The sequence below is a fragment of the Lepidochelys olivacea genome (assembly GCF_965140295.1).
Source record: "Lepidochelys olivacea isolate rLepOli2 genome assembly, chromosome: 2".
NCBI lineage: Eukaryota > Metazoa > Chordata > Testudines > Cheloniidae > Lepidochelys > Lepidochelys olivacea.
Genome location: NC_140412.1, coordinates 4,109,695 through 4,121,671, shown reverse-complemented (window position 1 = coordinate 4,121,671; position 11,977 = coordinate 4,109,695). Strand labels below are relative to the sequence as shown.

Here is an 11,977-nt window from a genome sequence, read left to right as displayed (position 1 = left end):
TGCACTCAAAATCTTGACCTTTTATTAGTTACAGTTCCAGAAAGGATAAACGTTCACTCTTAGATCTTGTTGAAAGCCGCTATGTCGACACTCTGCACCTGAAATAGGGCAAAAAATGCTGTTAAAGATCAGACAACACGTTCCAGGGATTTAAGACGCACAGAAAGCACACTTTCTGGGGCGGTCTCTTTACAGAAGAAGTTTGCCCAAACCAGCCCCAAGTTTATAAAGCACAATCCTTTATTAAAAGACCATTTTTTATCAGTCAAAAATTAGTCCTGTGAGTGGTCATATTTTAAGATTGGGGGCTTATATAAATATTAATGGCAATCAGGATCAGAACCCCATTGTGCTAGGGACTGTACGAATGGCAAGAAAAAGTTCCCACCCCAAAGAGCTTACAAATTAAAACTGGTTTCAAACTCACCCTATAGAAAGGGGATAAGTTCCATTTTTAATTATGGTTCATGGGCTAGGATAGAGTTTTAGGACTACATACTTCCCTGAATCCACAGCAACCTCCCACAGATGTGAAAGGGTAGTTTGCAAAGATCAAAAAGGTAGGAGATGGCCTTTATATAGTAAATTAACTATGTTAATATTTGTTAATGCGCCTTATCACCTTCAGCACCACTCAGTGGGAAAAAACTAGCCTTCAGGATTGCCACTATTTCTGCCCTTTGTTTCTCCCTGTCCCCATCCTTGTAGGTCTTCTCTCTTCCCCACCCAAGCAGCTCCAATTCCACCTCTGCCGTAGACTTCACTCCACCCCACATTCATGTCCCATCCCATCTGCTAAAACAATCAAAATGGTGAATTGCTGTCCCTGAACCATCAACACACTAAGCACCAGGAGCTAGACACCCCAACGAGTACAAGGGCAAGGGAGGGTCACACCTCAAAGCTATGGCTTCAGGCTGTCTGCAGGCTCTGGGACAGCATCCTTATACTCTTCATGTTTTCAAGGTTATCTTCACAAACATGGGGACTAAAAACTTCATGTCAAGGCCTCTCCCACCCTTGAAAGTTTAGATGATGCAGAATCTGAATATACAGTAGGCTGCCAACACGAAGTAGATCAAAATCTGGGGTGTGGGTTTAAGGGCCCAAATATTTGAAAGTACTGCAGGGCACAAGTGGAGGACTTACGTAGTCTTCAAACTTGGTGATCTCCTCCTCCAGTATGTCTGTTCCAACCTTGTCATCCTCCACTACGCACTGGATCTGGAGCTTCTTAATACCATAGCCCACTGGAACCAACTTGGAGGCTCCCCACACCAGGCCGTCCATCTGAATGGACCGGACGCACTCCTCCATCTTTGCCATGTCAGTTTCATCGTCCCACTAACAAAGCACAAAAAGTGAACTCAGCAGGTTTACCTACATTAATATTAGGCTGTGGAACTGTCCATCAGGACTGTGGATTCTGCAATCCTCAACCATGCAAGCTGAACTGGATCAACGTGGTACGTATTCCAATTCCAGACATAAAAGTCAGCAACAAGGGGTTTAACACACTATCATATAGGGCTGCGATCAGGAAAGCAGCGAGAAGATGCGAGACAGAACTCTTCCGTACTAGCAGAGAACAAGAGTGACAAAATCATTAATTCTACTTGTACCATGCCAATTTGCTAGGTAGCATGCTAGTCAGTGATACTCCAGTATTCAGCTCTGTCCGTCCAGTTTTGCCATCTGTCTCTGTTAAGGAGTCCTTTCTTTGACAAAAGAAGCCTTTCTCAGAGGAATCATCTCTCAAGTTTGATTCTGCATGAATTGAGACCAAGTTACTGCAGATGGTCTGGATTCTGCATACCTAGAGGGAAGTGTTCCTGGAATGACATGTCACTTCTTCCATCTCAGGGTTTCAGCTTCAGGAACTAACTCTAAGCCCTGGATAATTGGTAAAACTACTACTTAGCACTTATCTAGTTAGCCCCAAGTGTTGGGTTATCCTATACGCTTTTGTTTCCTTGTGCTCTTGAGAGAGTTTGCGCTTTACTGATTATTAATCTGTGCTCATATTTCAGGCTTTTATTCCCTATATTCATGCTCTAAAAGGTACGTATTTTTTCAAGGGCTTGTCCACACAGAGATGTTGTGCGTGGCAAGCCCGGATGTGAACGTACAAATACTCTAGCCTGCCCCACACTAAGTCTGAAACAGCAGTATGTGCAAGCGCACTATGGAACTTTTAGTGTGTGGTCTCAGGGCCCACCTGCCTAGATAGCTCACAGCAGGCTAGAGAGCTACAGATTTACACCCCAGCTTCCCACACTCTGACAGCGTAAACAAGCCCCAAGAGAAGAAAGGTCTTCCAAACCAGGGGTGGTCAAGCTGCAGCCCATAGAACGTCTGCAACTGCCATCTTTAATATGGAGCAGAACAGCTCACTGCTCCCATCATGCAATGCTCAATGCCGATCCAAACAACTGCATGCTGATAGGTTCTGTAATTTGTGGACCAGACCTACATGGGGCAGCTGCAGTCTGCCAATTAGATGTAACCCACACACTCCTGCAATTTTACAACCAGAATCTCAGTACAGGCACCCCACTTTAGAGCCAAAACAACAGTTGGGTAAGGAATAGTTTAAACTGCTTACAGGCTTGACATCCAGAAGGATGGAAGACTTGGCAATGAGGCCAGGCTTTTTAGACTTCTTCTCCGCATACTGGCGTAATCGCTCTTCCCGAACTTTGGCAGCCTCCTGGTCTTCCTCTTCATCACCACTGCCAAATAAGTCAATGTCGTCATCCTCATCTTCGTCGTCAGCCTCAGATGGTTCTACTTTCTTTGCAGGTGGAGCAGAAGGGAGTTCTACTTTCTTTGGGGGAGCAGCAGGTGATTCCACCTTCTTCATTGGGGTGACATGCTTCACGGAAGCAATGGGCAAAAAAAGGGAGAAAATAAATCCAAGTGTAAAACAAGGCAGCAAACTCCACCCCCTGTTGCAGTTATGACCTGACTTGCCAAAACAAGATTATGCCACCATCCAAAGGCAAGAGCTCAAAGTCATGCAGCCAGGAGCTTGGTCCTTCTCTTCAAGGCACTCAATAGCCCAGGGCCCAGCATATCTAAAAGAGCCTAAATGCCAGGCACACGTCTGCATGTTGCCTTCTCTAAGCAGCATAGCAACATGTACACTTAAAAATAACCCCCAAAACAAATCGCTCCAGCGCACAAACAATTCTTCCTGTAGGCAAGGGAGGAAGAGAGAATGAAGCACGTTACGTAGGTTAATCTCACTCTCCTCAGTGCCCTATTGGAAGGGGCTTTAAGGGTATGTCTACACAGCCAAGAAAAGCACCTGGCTGGTTTGTGCCAGCCGACTCGGGCTCACAGGGCTCAGGCTAAGGGTATGTCTACACAGCCAAGAAAAACCCGTGGCTGGATTGTGCCAGATGACTCTGGTTTGTGGGGCTGTTTCATTGCTGTGAATGTTTGCCCCACAAACCAGAGTCATCTGGCACAATCCAGCCACGGGTTTTTCTTGGCTGTGTAGACATACCCTTAGATACTGATAGGAGTCTTTACAGAATAGAATACACAGGGGCAAAAAAGAACAAGGAGTACTTGTGGCACCTTAGAGACTAACAAATGTATTTGAGCATAAGCTTTCGTGGGCTAAAACCCACTTCACTGGATGCATGCAGTGGAAAATACAGTAGGAAGATAGATAGATAGATAGATACATACACACACAGAGAACATGAAAAAATGGGAGTTGCCATACCAGCTATAACAAGAGTGATCAGTTAAGGTGAGCTATTAGCAGCAGGAGCAAAAAAAACCTTCTGTAGTGATAATCAGGATGGCTTATTTCCAACAGTTGACAAGAAGCTGTGAGTAACAGTAGGGGGGAAAAATAAGCATGGGGAAGTAGTTTTATTATTTACTAAGCACGGGGCAAAAGTTAGTTCAATTGAAGGTCTCCAATGGATCCTCCAAACTGGGGCAAGATGCAATGGGTACAGGATACTCAACTCCCAGAGATATTACTTTTTCCTGCATGTGAGAACCAATAGGTCCCCAAGTCTGTCCATCTGTATAGGTGTCTCCTTGCTATATACTTATTAGGCACCAAGAAGCTTTGTTTACTTAGTGTGCTCCCGTTTATACACAACTGTGAATTACTGGCTTAGCATCACAGATTTGTCCCGGCTGAGGATCTGGCCCATCACATATCCTCTTCACTGGACCTAACGCAGGAGAATCTGTGCACTTGGGCTGATACGAGGAAGAAAGAGCAGCTCTAGAAGGCTCTGCTAAAGAGGCCTTGGCTAGCACTTGTGGAGAAAGAAAAGGAGTACTTGTGGCACCTTAGAGACTAACAAATTTATTTGAGCATAAGCTTTCGTGAGTTACAAATGAAGTGAGATCGCTTTTCTCCTCAGTAGGTGGCATGAAGTATTCTAAACTGACCTGGCACCTTGAGGAGTCAATTACCTGGGTTGGTGGCGTTGCTGAGGGATGGTGAGAGGTGGAGGATTTTTCTAGTGTGTTCAAGCGAGTTTCCAGCTTGGAGATGGCCAGCTGAAGATCTACAACAACTAGAAAAGGGAGAAAGAACTCTCTCATCTTAGTGGTTCAACACATGGCAGAAGATGCAGCAATTATTCTTTGGTTGGGTCAGGATGAGTCTGATTTCACTCAAGGCAGGCTACCAAGCAAACTGCATCTATCCCAACTTGAGACACATCCTTGCTCCAATGTTAACAAAACCACCAACAAAATACACACAATTCATAAGGCTTCATGACATTACACTGAGTAGTCAGCAAGATAGGCCGCTAATAGCAGGCACAAGTCCAATGTGTTTTATTGCCGGAGATCTCTCACTTACCACTGCGGAGATTTTGGTTCTCCACCTCCAGGTTAGCTATTCTGGTGAGGAGCTCATTTTGGTCACCAGCAGGCCCAGCAGAAGAGGTCGTGCTTGCACTCTGCAACAAGGGAAACCAAGATAAAAAACTAGTCTGTTCACTCAGTTCTAAGATTAAGACAGACACACTGCCTCTCTAAAGCAGGAAGGCAGAGACAACACTGGGAAAAAGGAGAAGAGATTTTACAGGCTATCTACGAAAGAATACTTTTGATCACAAGCCTTTTAAAGCAAATGTTAAACACAAAAATTAGAATGTAATTCATTTGCCACTGAAAGAATTTCTGGTAGAGCTGGCAGAAGACCACCACATGTCTACAGTCCCAAACTGTGGGCTACCTTAATATTTGCATCTCTAGCATCTTGCAAAGCTTCTCTAGTGCACTTCAAAAAGTTTACAAACATTACCCCTGCTAAGGAAGTAAAGAGCTTCAAATTACAGATAAGGAAACTGAGGTACAGATGGCTGAGATGACTTGGCTGAGGTCATTCAGTAAATCAGTGGTGAAGGTAGGACTAGAACGCAGAACTAGCAAAAGTCTCAAACTAACAGCAAACAATTTTTTTCAGAAGCAGGAAACTTGCCAAACAATCAGTGGGGCCACCCAACAATCAAGGGGCTAAAGGAGCACTGAAGGAAGACAAGGCCATTGTGGAGAAGCTAAATGAATTACTGCATCGTCTTCATTGTAGAGGATGTGAGGGAGATTCCCATACCTGAGCCATTGTTTTTAGATGATAAATCTGAAATAAAGGAAGTTTTGGCACAAACTGATAAATAAAACAGTAATTGGTCAGCTGGATCAGATGGGATTCACCCAAGGGTTCTGCAGTTTCATATCTGAATTCCCTCAGAACTATTAACTGTGGTACGTAACCTATCATCTAAATCTGCTTCTGTACCAGATGACTGGAGGATAACTAATGTGATGCTGATTTTTAAAAAAGGCTCCAGAGGTAATCCTGACAGTTGCAGGCCAGTAAGCCTAACTTCAGTACCAGGCAAACTGGTTGAAACTATAGTAAAGAACAGAATTATCAGACACATACATGAACAGGATGTGACGTTATTGACAAACTGTGACCGTATAGATCATTGTTGCAACCAGGGTTCTATGGTTGCACCAGGTCTTGTACAGAGAAGGCCAAGTGGGGTGTCTATGGAAAGGTTGTGGTTTGCTGGTTGTGATTATGCTGTCTGTATGTGTGTATCATTTTTGTATTTGAAGTTATGAATATTGGCATTTTATTTGATTCTAAGTAGCCTCCGTGAAGCATTTGGTCAGCTTCTTGAGAAAGGACTATTCTCAGTAAGTGCCCAATCAAGAAACACTTAACTGACAACAGACTTTGGGAGATGCCAATCTACACCTGAGCTTTCCTGGGAATGTTCAAACTAACATGTAAACAATGGTGTCGGCCTGCAAAAAGCTGAATCATTCATAGACATATGACTTGCCCAGGTGGCTACAGACTCCATCTTGTTGCTGCGATGTTGCACAGGAGAACAAAGATGTTTCTGTCCACAAGAGAAAGAATATAAAAGGCCCTGGAAACCCCTCCATTTTGTCTTCAGCTGGCTCAAAAAGACAGCCTCTCCACCCCAAAGAGATGCCTGAAAGAAACTGGAACAAAGGACAGTAACTACAGGGGTGTGAGTGATTGCTGGACCCAGACTAGAAAGGAGTCTAGTCTGTGAAAGAAGCTTATTGGAACATCTCTGAGGGTGAGATTTACCTGCATTTAGTTTCCTACTGTATTAGGCTTAGACTTGCAGGTTTGTTTTATTTTGCTTGGTAATTAACTTTGTTCTGTCTGTTATTACTTGGAACCACTTAAATCCTACTTTTTATTTTTAATAAAATCACTTTTTTGCTTATTAATTGACCCAAAGTAATTAATTCCTGGGGGAAGCAAACAGCTGTGGATCTCTCGCTATCAGTGTTATAGAGGGCAAACAATTTATGAGTTTACCCTGTATAAGCTTTATACAGAGTAAAACGGATTTATTTGGGGTTTGGATCCCATTGGGAACTGGGTGCTAAAGACAGGAGCACTTCTTAAGCTGTTTTCTGTTAAGTTTGCAACTTGTGAGGGATGTGGTTCAGACCTGGGTCTGTGTTTGTAGCAGGCTAGCATGTCTGGCTCACCAAGACAAGGCACTGAAGTCCCAAGCTGCCAGGGAAAACGGGCTCAGAGGTAGTCTCACCACATCAGGTGGCAGTCCCAAGGGGGTCTCTGTGGCCCAACCCACTACAGGATTTGTTGGGAAAACAAACACAGCTTTTGTAAAGGGAAATCCTGCCTCCATCTACTAGAATTCTTTGAGGGGGTCAAAAAAAATATGTGGACAAGGATGATCCAGTGGATATAGTGTACTTGGACTTTCACAAAGCCTTTGAGAAGGTCCCTCACCAAAGGCTCTTAAGCAAACTAAGCAATCATAGCATAAAGAGACAATCCTCTCATGAATCACTAACCGGTTAAAAGATTGGAAACAAAGAATAGGAATAAATGGTCAGTTTTCAGAATGGAGTGAAGTAAATAGTGGTGTCCACCAAGGATCTGTACTGGGAGCAGCACTGGTCAATATTCAGAATGATCTGGGAAAAGGGGTAAACAGTTTGCCAATGACACAAAACTACTCAAGATAGTTAAGTCCAAAGTAGACTGCAAAGACTTACAAAGCGATCTCACAAAACTGGGTGACTGGGCAATAAAATGGCAGATGAGATTCAATGTTAATAAATGCAAAGTAATGCATATTGGAAAACAAAATCCCAACTATACATACAAAACGATGATGTATAAATTAGCTGTTACCACTCAAGAAAGATCTTGGGAGTCATTGTGGATAGTTCTCTGAAAACATCCGCTCAATGTGCAGGGGCAGTCAAAAAAGCTAACAGTATGTAGGTTCCAGTAGGAAAGGGATAGCTAGGAAGACAGTAAATATCATAATGTCACTATATAAATCATTGTACACCCACACCTTGAATACTGTGTGCAGTTCTGGTCGCCACATCTCAAAAAAGATGTATTAGAAATAGAAGAGGCACAGAGAAGGGCAAGAAAAAAATTAAGGGTACGGAACAGCTTCTGACAGACTGTTCAGCGTGGAAAAGAGACAAGAAAGAAAGAATATGGCATAGATCTATAAAATCATGAATGGTGTGGAGAAAGTAAATAAGGAAGTGTTATTTACTCCTTCATGTAGCACAAGAACCAGGGATCACCCAGTGAAATTAATAGGCAGTAGGTTTAAAACAAACAAAAGGAAATACTTCTTCATACAACACACAATCAGCCTGTGGAACTCATTGCCAAGGGATGCTGTGAAGGCCAAAACTATAACTGGTTTCAAAAAAGAACTAAAGTTCATGGAGAATAGGTCCATCAATGGCTGCTATTAGCCAAGAAGTTCAGGGATGCAATCCCATGCTCTGGGGATCCCTAAGCCTCTGACTGCCAGATGCTGGGACTAGACCACAGGAGATGGGTCACTTGATGAATGCCCTGCTCTGTTCATTCCCTTTGAAGCATCTGGCATTCACCACTGGCTGAAGACCGGATATTGTCCTAGATGGACCATTGGTCTGACCCAGTATGGCCATTCTTATGTTCTCTGCAGTGAATTAGATAGTAGCCCACGGGGTTCAGGTAACACAAGAACCATGTGTTCTGCTCTGCATTAGCCCCCCATGGTCTTGTGTCCAGGACACGAGGGATACTCCTGCAGATTGTTTTTTTCGAGTTGCACAAACCAGTCTTGTGGCTGCCCTGCTATAGGTTGGCTCCCAAGCTTGGTGGGGGTCAGCAAAGGCTGGGACTGCCATGAAGGGAGCAGGAAGAACAGAGGAACATTGTCTATCTTTCAAATAAACGCTTCCAGCTATAAGAGGAGCACAGGAGCACACTATGGAGAACACCAGATTCAGCCCTCAGCTAAAGATTACTGTTCTGACACGAGGCTTTGTGTTAATAGGCAGATCTTAGAAGAAACCCCCACTCCTGGAGCCCTGCAGTGTGGCTTCCAGCTGGCACAAGAGATGCCAAAAAAACTCAAGTCTCATCCAAAAGGCAAACCACTCACGATAGGCATGGGCTCTGAAATCTAGGTACAGATCTGTAATCCAGGGCCTTTAGCTCAGAGGTGGGAGGGCTACCTTTTGAGTCCTCAAGACCTATCTACTTTAACTGTGAACTCTGACAGTCTGCCTATGGACAGGCTCCTATGGACAGGCATAGCATTGGGTGGCAAATGAATTGCAAGAATTCATCAAAGCACCTGGGGCCCATACACTTTAGCATGAAGCTTTTGTCCAAACGGGGGCTGTTTCTGCCTCCAATTTATTCACAGAAGACAGACAACCACTGGTTAGTTATCCCCCATCCCCAACAGGACTTACAGTCGGGCGACCTGACTTTTTCTTTGATTGGGCAGGTGGGGCTTCTTGGGGGCTATCCAGAACTGTCTTGCGCTGGAAAGGGTGAAAGGTTTGGGGATTCAGGACAAATATAATATGAAAAGGAATGAAAGGACTTCACTCATGCTCGGGTGGGGCATTCAAATGCAGGCATCACATATGCATGCAGGAAAACCATTCAGATTCATCAGAACAGTGAGCCATATCTTCACAAAATCCACATCCAAAACCACCGACTGGCTACACAGAAAGATTAAAGTGGACAGAGGAAAACAGCGCTATGTTAAAGCTTCTTGGTTAGCCTTGGCATGAACTGCTGGGATAAAATTCAGTTTATATGCCAGGTATTAATATTGCCAGCTTCTAATTACATATCCTAGTACTTTCCAGGAGGGTACAGTTGCTTGATGACAGGACTAAGAATCAAGAGGTCTGGATTCTATCACCAGCCCTGACCTTGACTTGCAGTGTGATTTGGACCAATTTCCCTATCTGCAAAATAATAAGAGACAGTGCACTAAGTGCTAAATATCATTATATTATGTAACATTTTTTATGGTCAAAGCATTGTAAAAATCAACTAATTAACTCTTAGCACTCTGGTACGACAGAAGTATCCCCATTTTACAAATGGGAAACCAAGACACAGAGGATACGTCAACAAAGCAATCAGAAGGCACGACTGAAGCATATGCAGGCATACACACGCTTGCTCACGAAGAACAGCAGTGAAACCATGGCAGCATGGGCTAGCCGCCTGAGTACGTACCCTGGGACCCAGGTGGGATTGTATTCTGACAGCTAGCCTGGAGCACTGCAGCTACACTGCCATTTTTAGCAAGCTAGCTCAGATATGCTTATATGTACTGCAATCACACCTCCTGAATGCCATATAGACATAGCCAAATAAATTAACTAACTTCCTTAAAGTCAGACTGAATCAGCGGCAGTCAGGATTAACTCAGGAGTTCCTAGCTCCTAGCCAGAAGCAAAATCCAGTAGACCACACTCATTCCTCTCCTACAGAGAGCAAAGCAGCAGCGTCTACACTCAGCAAATAGCTCACATGAAAAAGTCAGCAATAGCTTCCCCCACCTTCCCAAATTGGTGTTGAAAACTAACTGCTAGCAAACACAGGACAACCAGAGTGAGCACCAGGTCATTTCCTAGTACAGACACACTTTACAAGGCCACTGCTATCCCAGCTCAGTAAACCAGGAGGTTTGCAAGGCTAAAACTCATTGAAACCCTCAGCAGTTAGAGCTCTTTCTGCTCTATTTACACCAACAGGTCTGAGAACTAAATATAGCTAGTTTAATTAAATGAGTGAATAAAGACAATAGTCTCTTCCATACATTATGTAAGCCCATTTTCTTCCCCTCCACTCATGTCACGGGCACAAGAAAACAAAGATTAGGCAAGGATGAGGATTTAACATCTAAGATAGTTTGTATGTAGAAAAAGGATACAACTGTACATTAAGACTTTAAAGAATAAACCTGGCTGGTTCTGCTAAAAAGAGGGTACAATATCTTTGTTAACGTGGAAGACCTTTCACAATTTGAAAAAAAAAATTAAAAATTTCAAAGCCCAATGTCTAAAACATACCCCAATTCAACAAAATAAATTTGAGGCATTTTGAAAACATACTCACTCTTCAGATATTATAAAGGATTTAACCCCTTTTCTCTTTTTTTGAAAGCTAATGTATGTTATTTGTGGCATCCAAAACTATTACTTTGCAAAACAGCTTTCATTGACCCACAACCCCACAATTTGGAGGCTACGGAATTTACGGCAAAATTCACCTCTGGCTCCAGATATGCGTTCCTGTTTAAAAAAAAAAACAGAAGATGATGATGATTTTTCTATCCCTTATGTTTATGAAGAGAACCTTAAAGACAGGAGCCAGATACAAACAAATACAGTGTTGTCTTCCTGAGTAGGCATACAAACTGAAACAGCTGAGAGATGTGTCAATTGCTCCATTTGCCTCAAGGGGTTAAAAATTAAAACCTAAAGACGGCAATTTAAATATCATCACTGCGAACTATTAGGGCTGTCAATTAATCCCAGTTAACTTACATGATTAATTTAAAAAAAAAATCACAATTAATTACAGTTTTCATCACATTGTTAGAATACCAACTGAAATTTATTAAATATTTTTGGATGTTTTTCTACATTTTCAAATATATTGATTTCAATTACAACACAGAATACAGAGTGTACAGTGCTCACTTTATATTACTATATTTATTACAAATATTTGCATTGTAAAAATGACAAAGATAGTATTTTTCAATTCACCTCATACAAGTACTGTAGCGCAATCTCTTTTTCCTGAAAGTGAAACTTGCATATGTAGTTTGTGTGTTACATAACTTCACTCAAAAACAAAACAAGGTAAAACTTTAGAGTCTACAAGTCCACTCAGGCCTACTTCTTATTTAGCCAATCGCTAAGACAAAAGTTTGTTTACAATTACAGGAGATAATGCTGCCCACTTCTTATTTACAATGTCACCTGAAAGTCAGAACTGGTATTTGCATGGCTCTTTTGTAGCCGGCGTTGCAAGGTATTTATGTGCCAGATATGCTAAACATTCATATGCCCCTTAATGCTTCGGCCACTGTTCCAGAGGACATGCTACCATGCTGATGAT

At 42.7% G+C, this 11,977-nt stretch overlaps 1 protein-coding gene across 3 annotated transcripts in view; it reads right to left on the bottom strand.

Annotated features, from left to right (window-relative positions):
- EEF1D (eukaryotic translation elongation factor 1 delta) overlaps positions 1–11,977 on the bottom strand; it is a gene marked incomplete at its 5' end in the record, with an annotated part of 33,224 nt that continues 21,247 nt past the window's right edge. For 2 of the 3 annotated variants that reach the window (XM_084621416.1, XM_084621417.1), the window contains 5 exons: positions 1–98; positions 1,150–1,344; positions 2,606–2,875; positions 4,450–4,553; positions 4,847–4,946. In XM_084621416.1, coding sequence (XP_084477542.1) covers positions 60–98; positions 1,150–1,344; positions 2,606–2,875; positions 4,450–4,553; positions 4,847–4,946 — 708 coding nt within the window. In that variant the 3' untranslated portion in view covers positions 1–59. Of the gene's footprint in view, positions 99–1,149; positions 1,345–2,605; positions 2,876–4,449; positions 4,554–4,846; positions 4,947–9,294; positions 9,367–11,977 lie in introns of all 3 variants that reach the window. The other variant, XM_084621415.1, reaches the window with a different exon arrangement.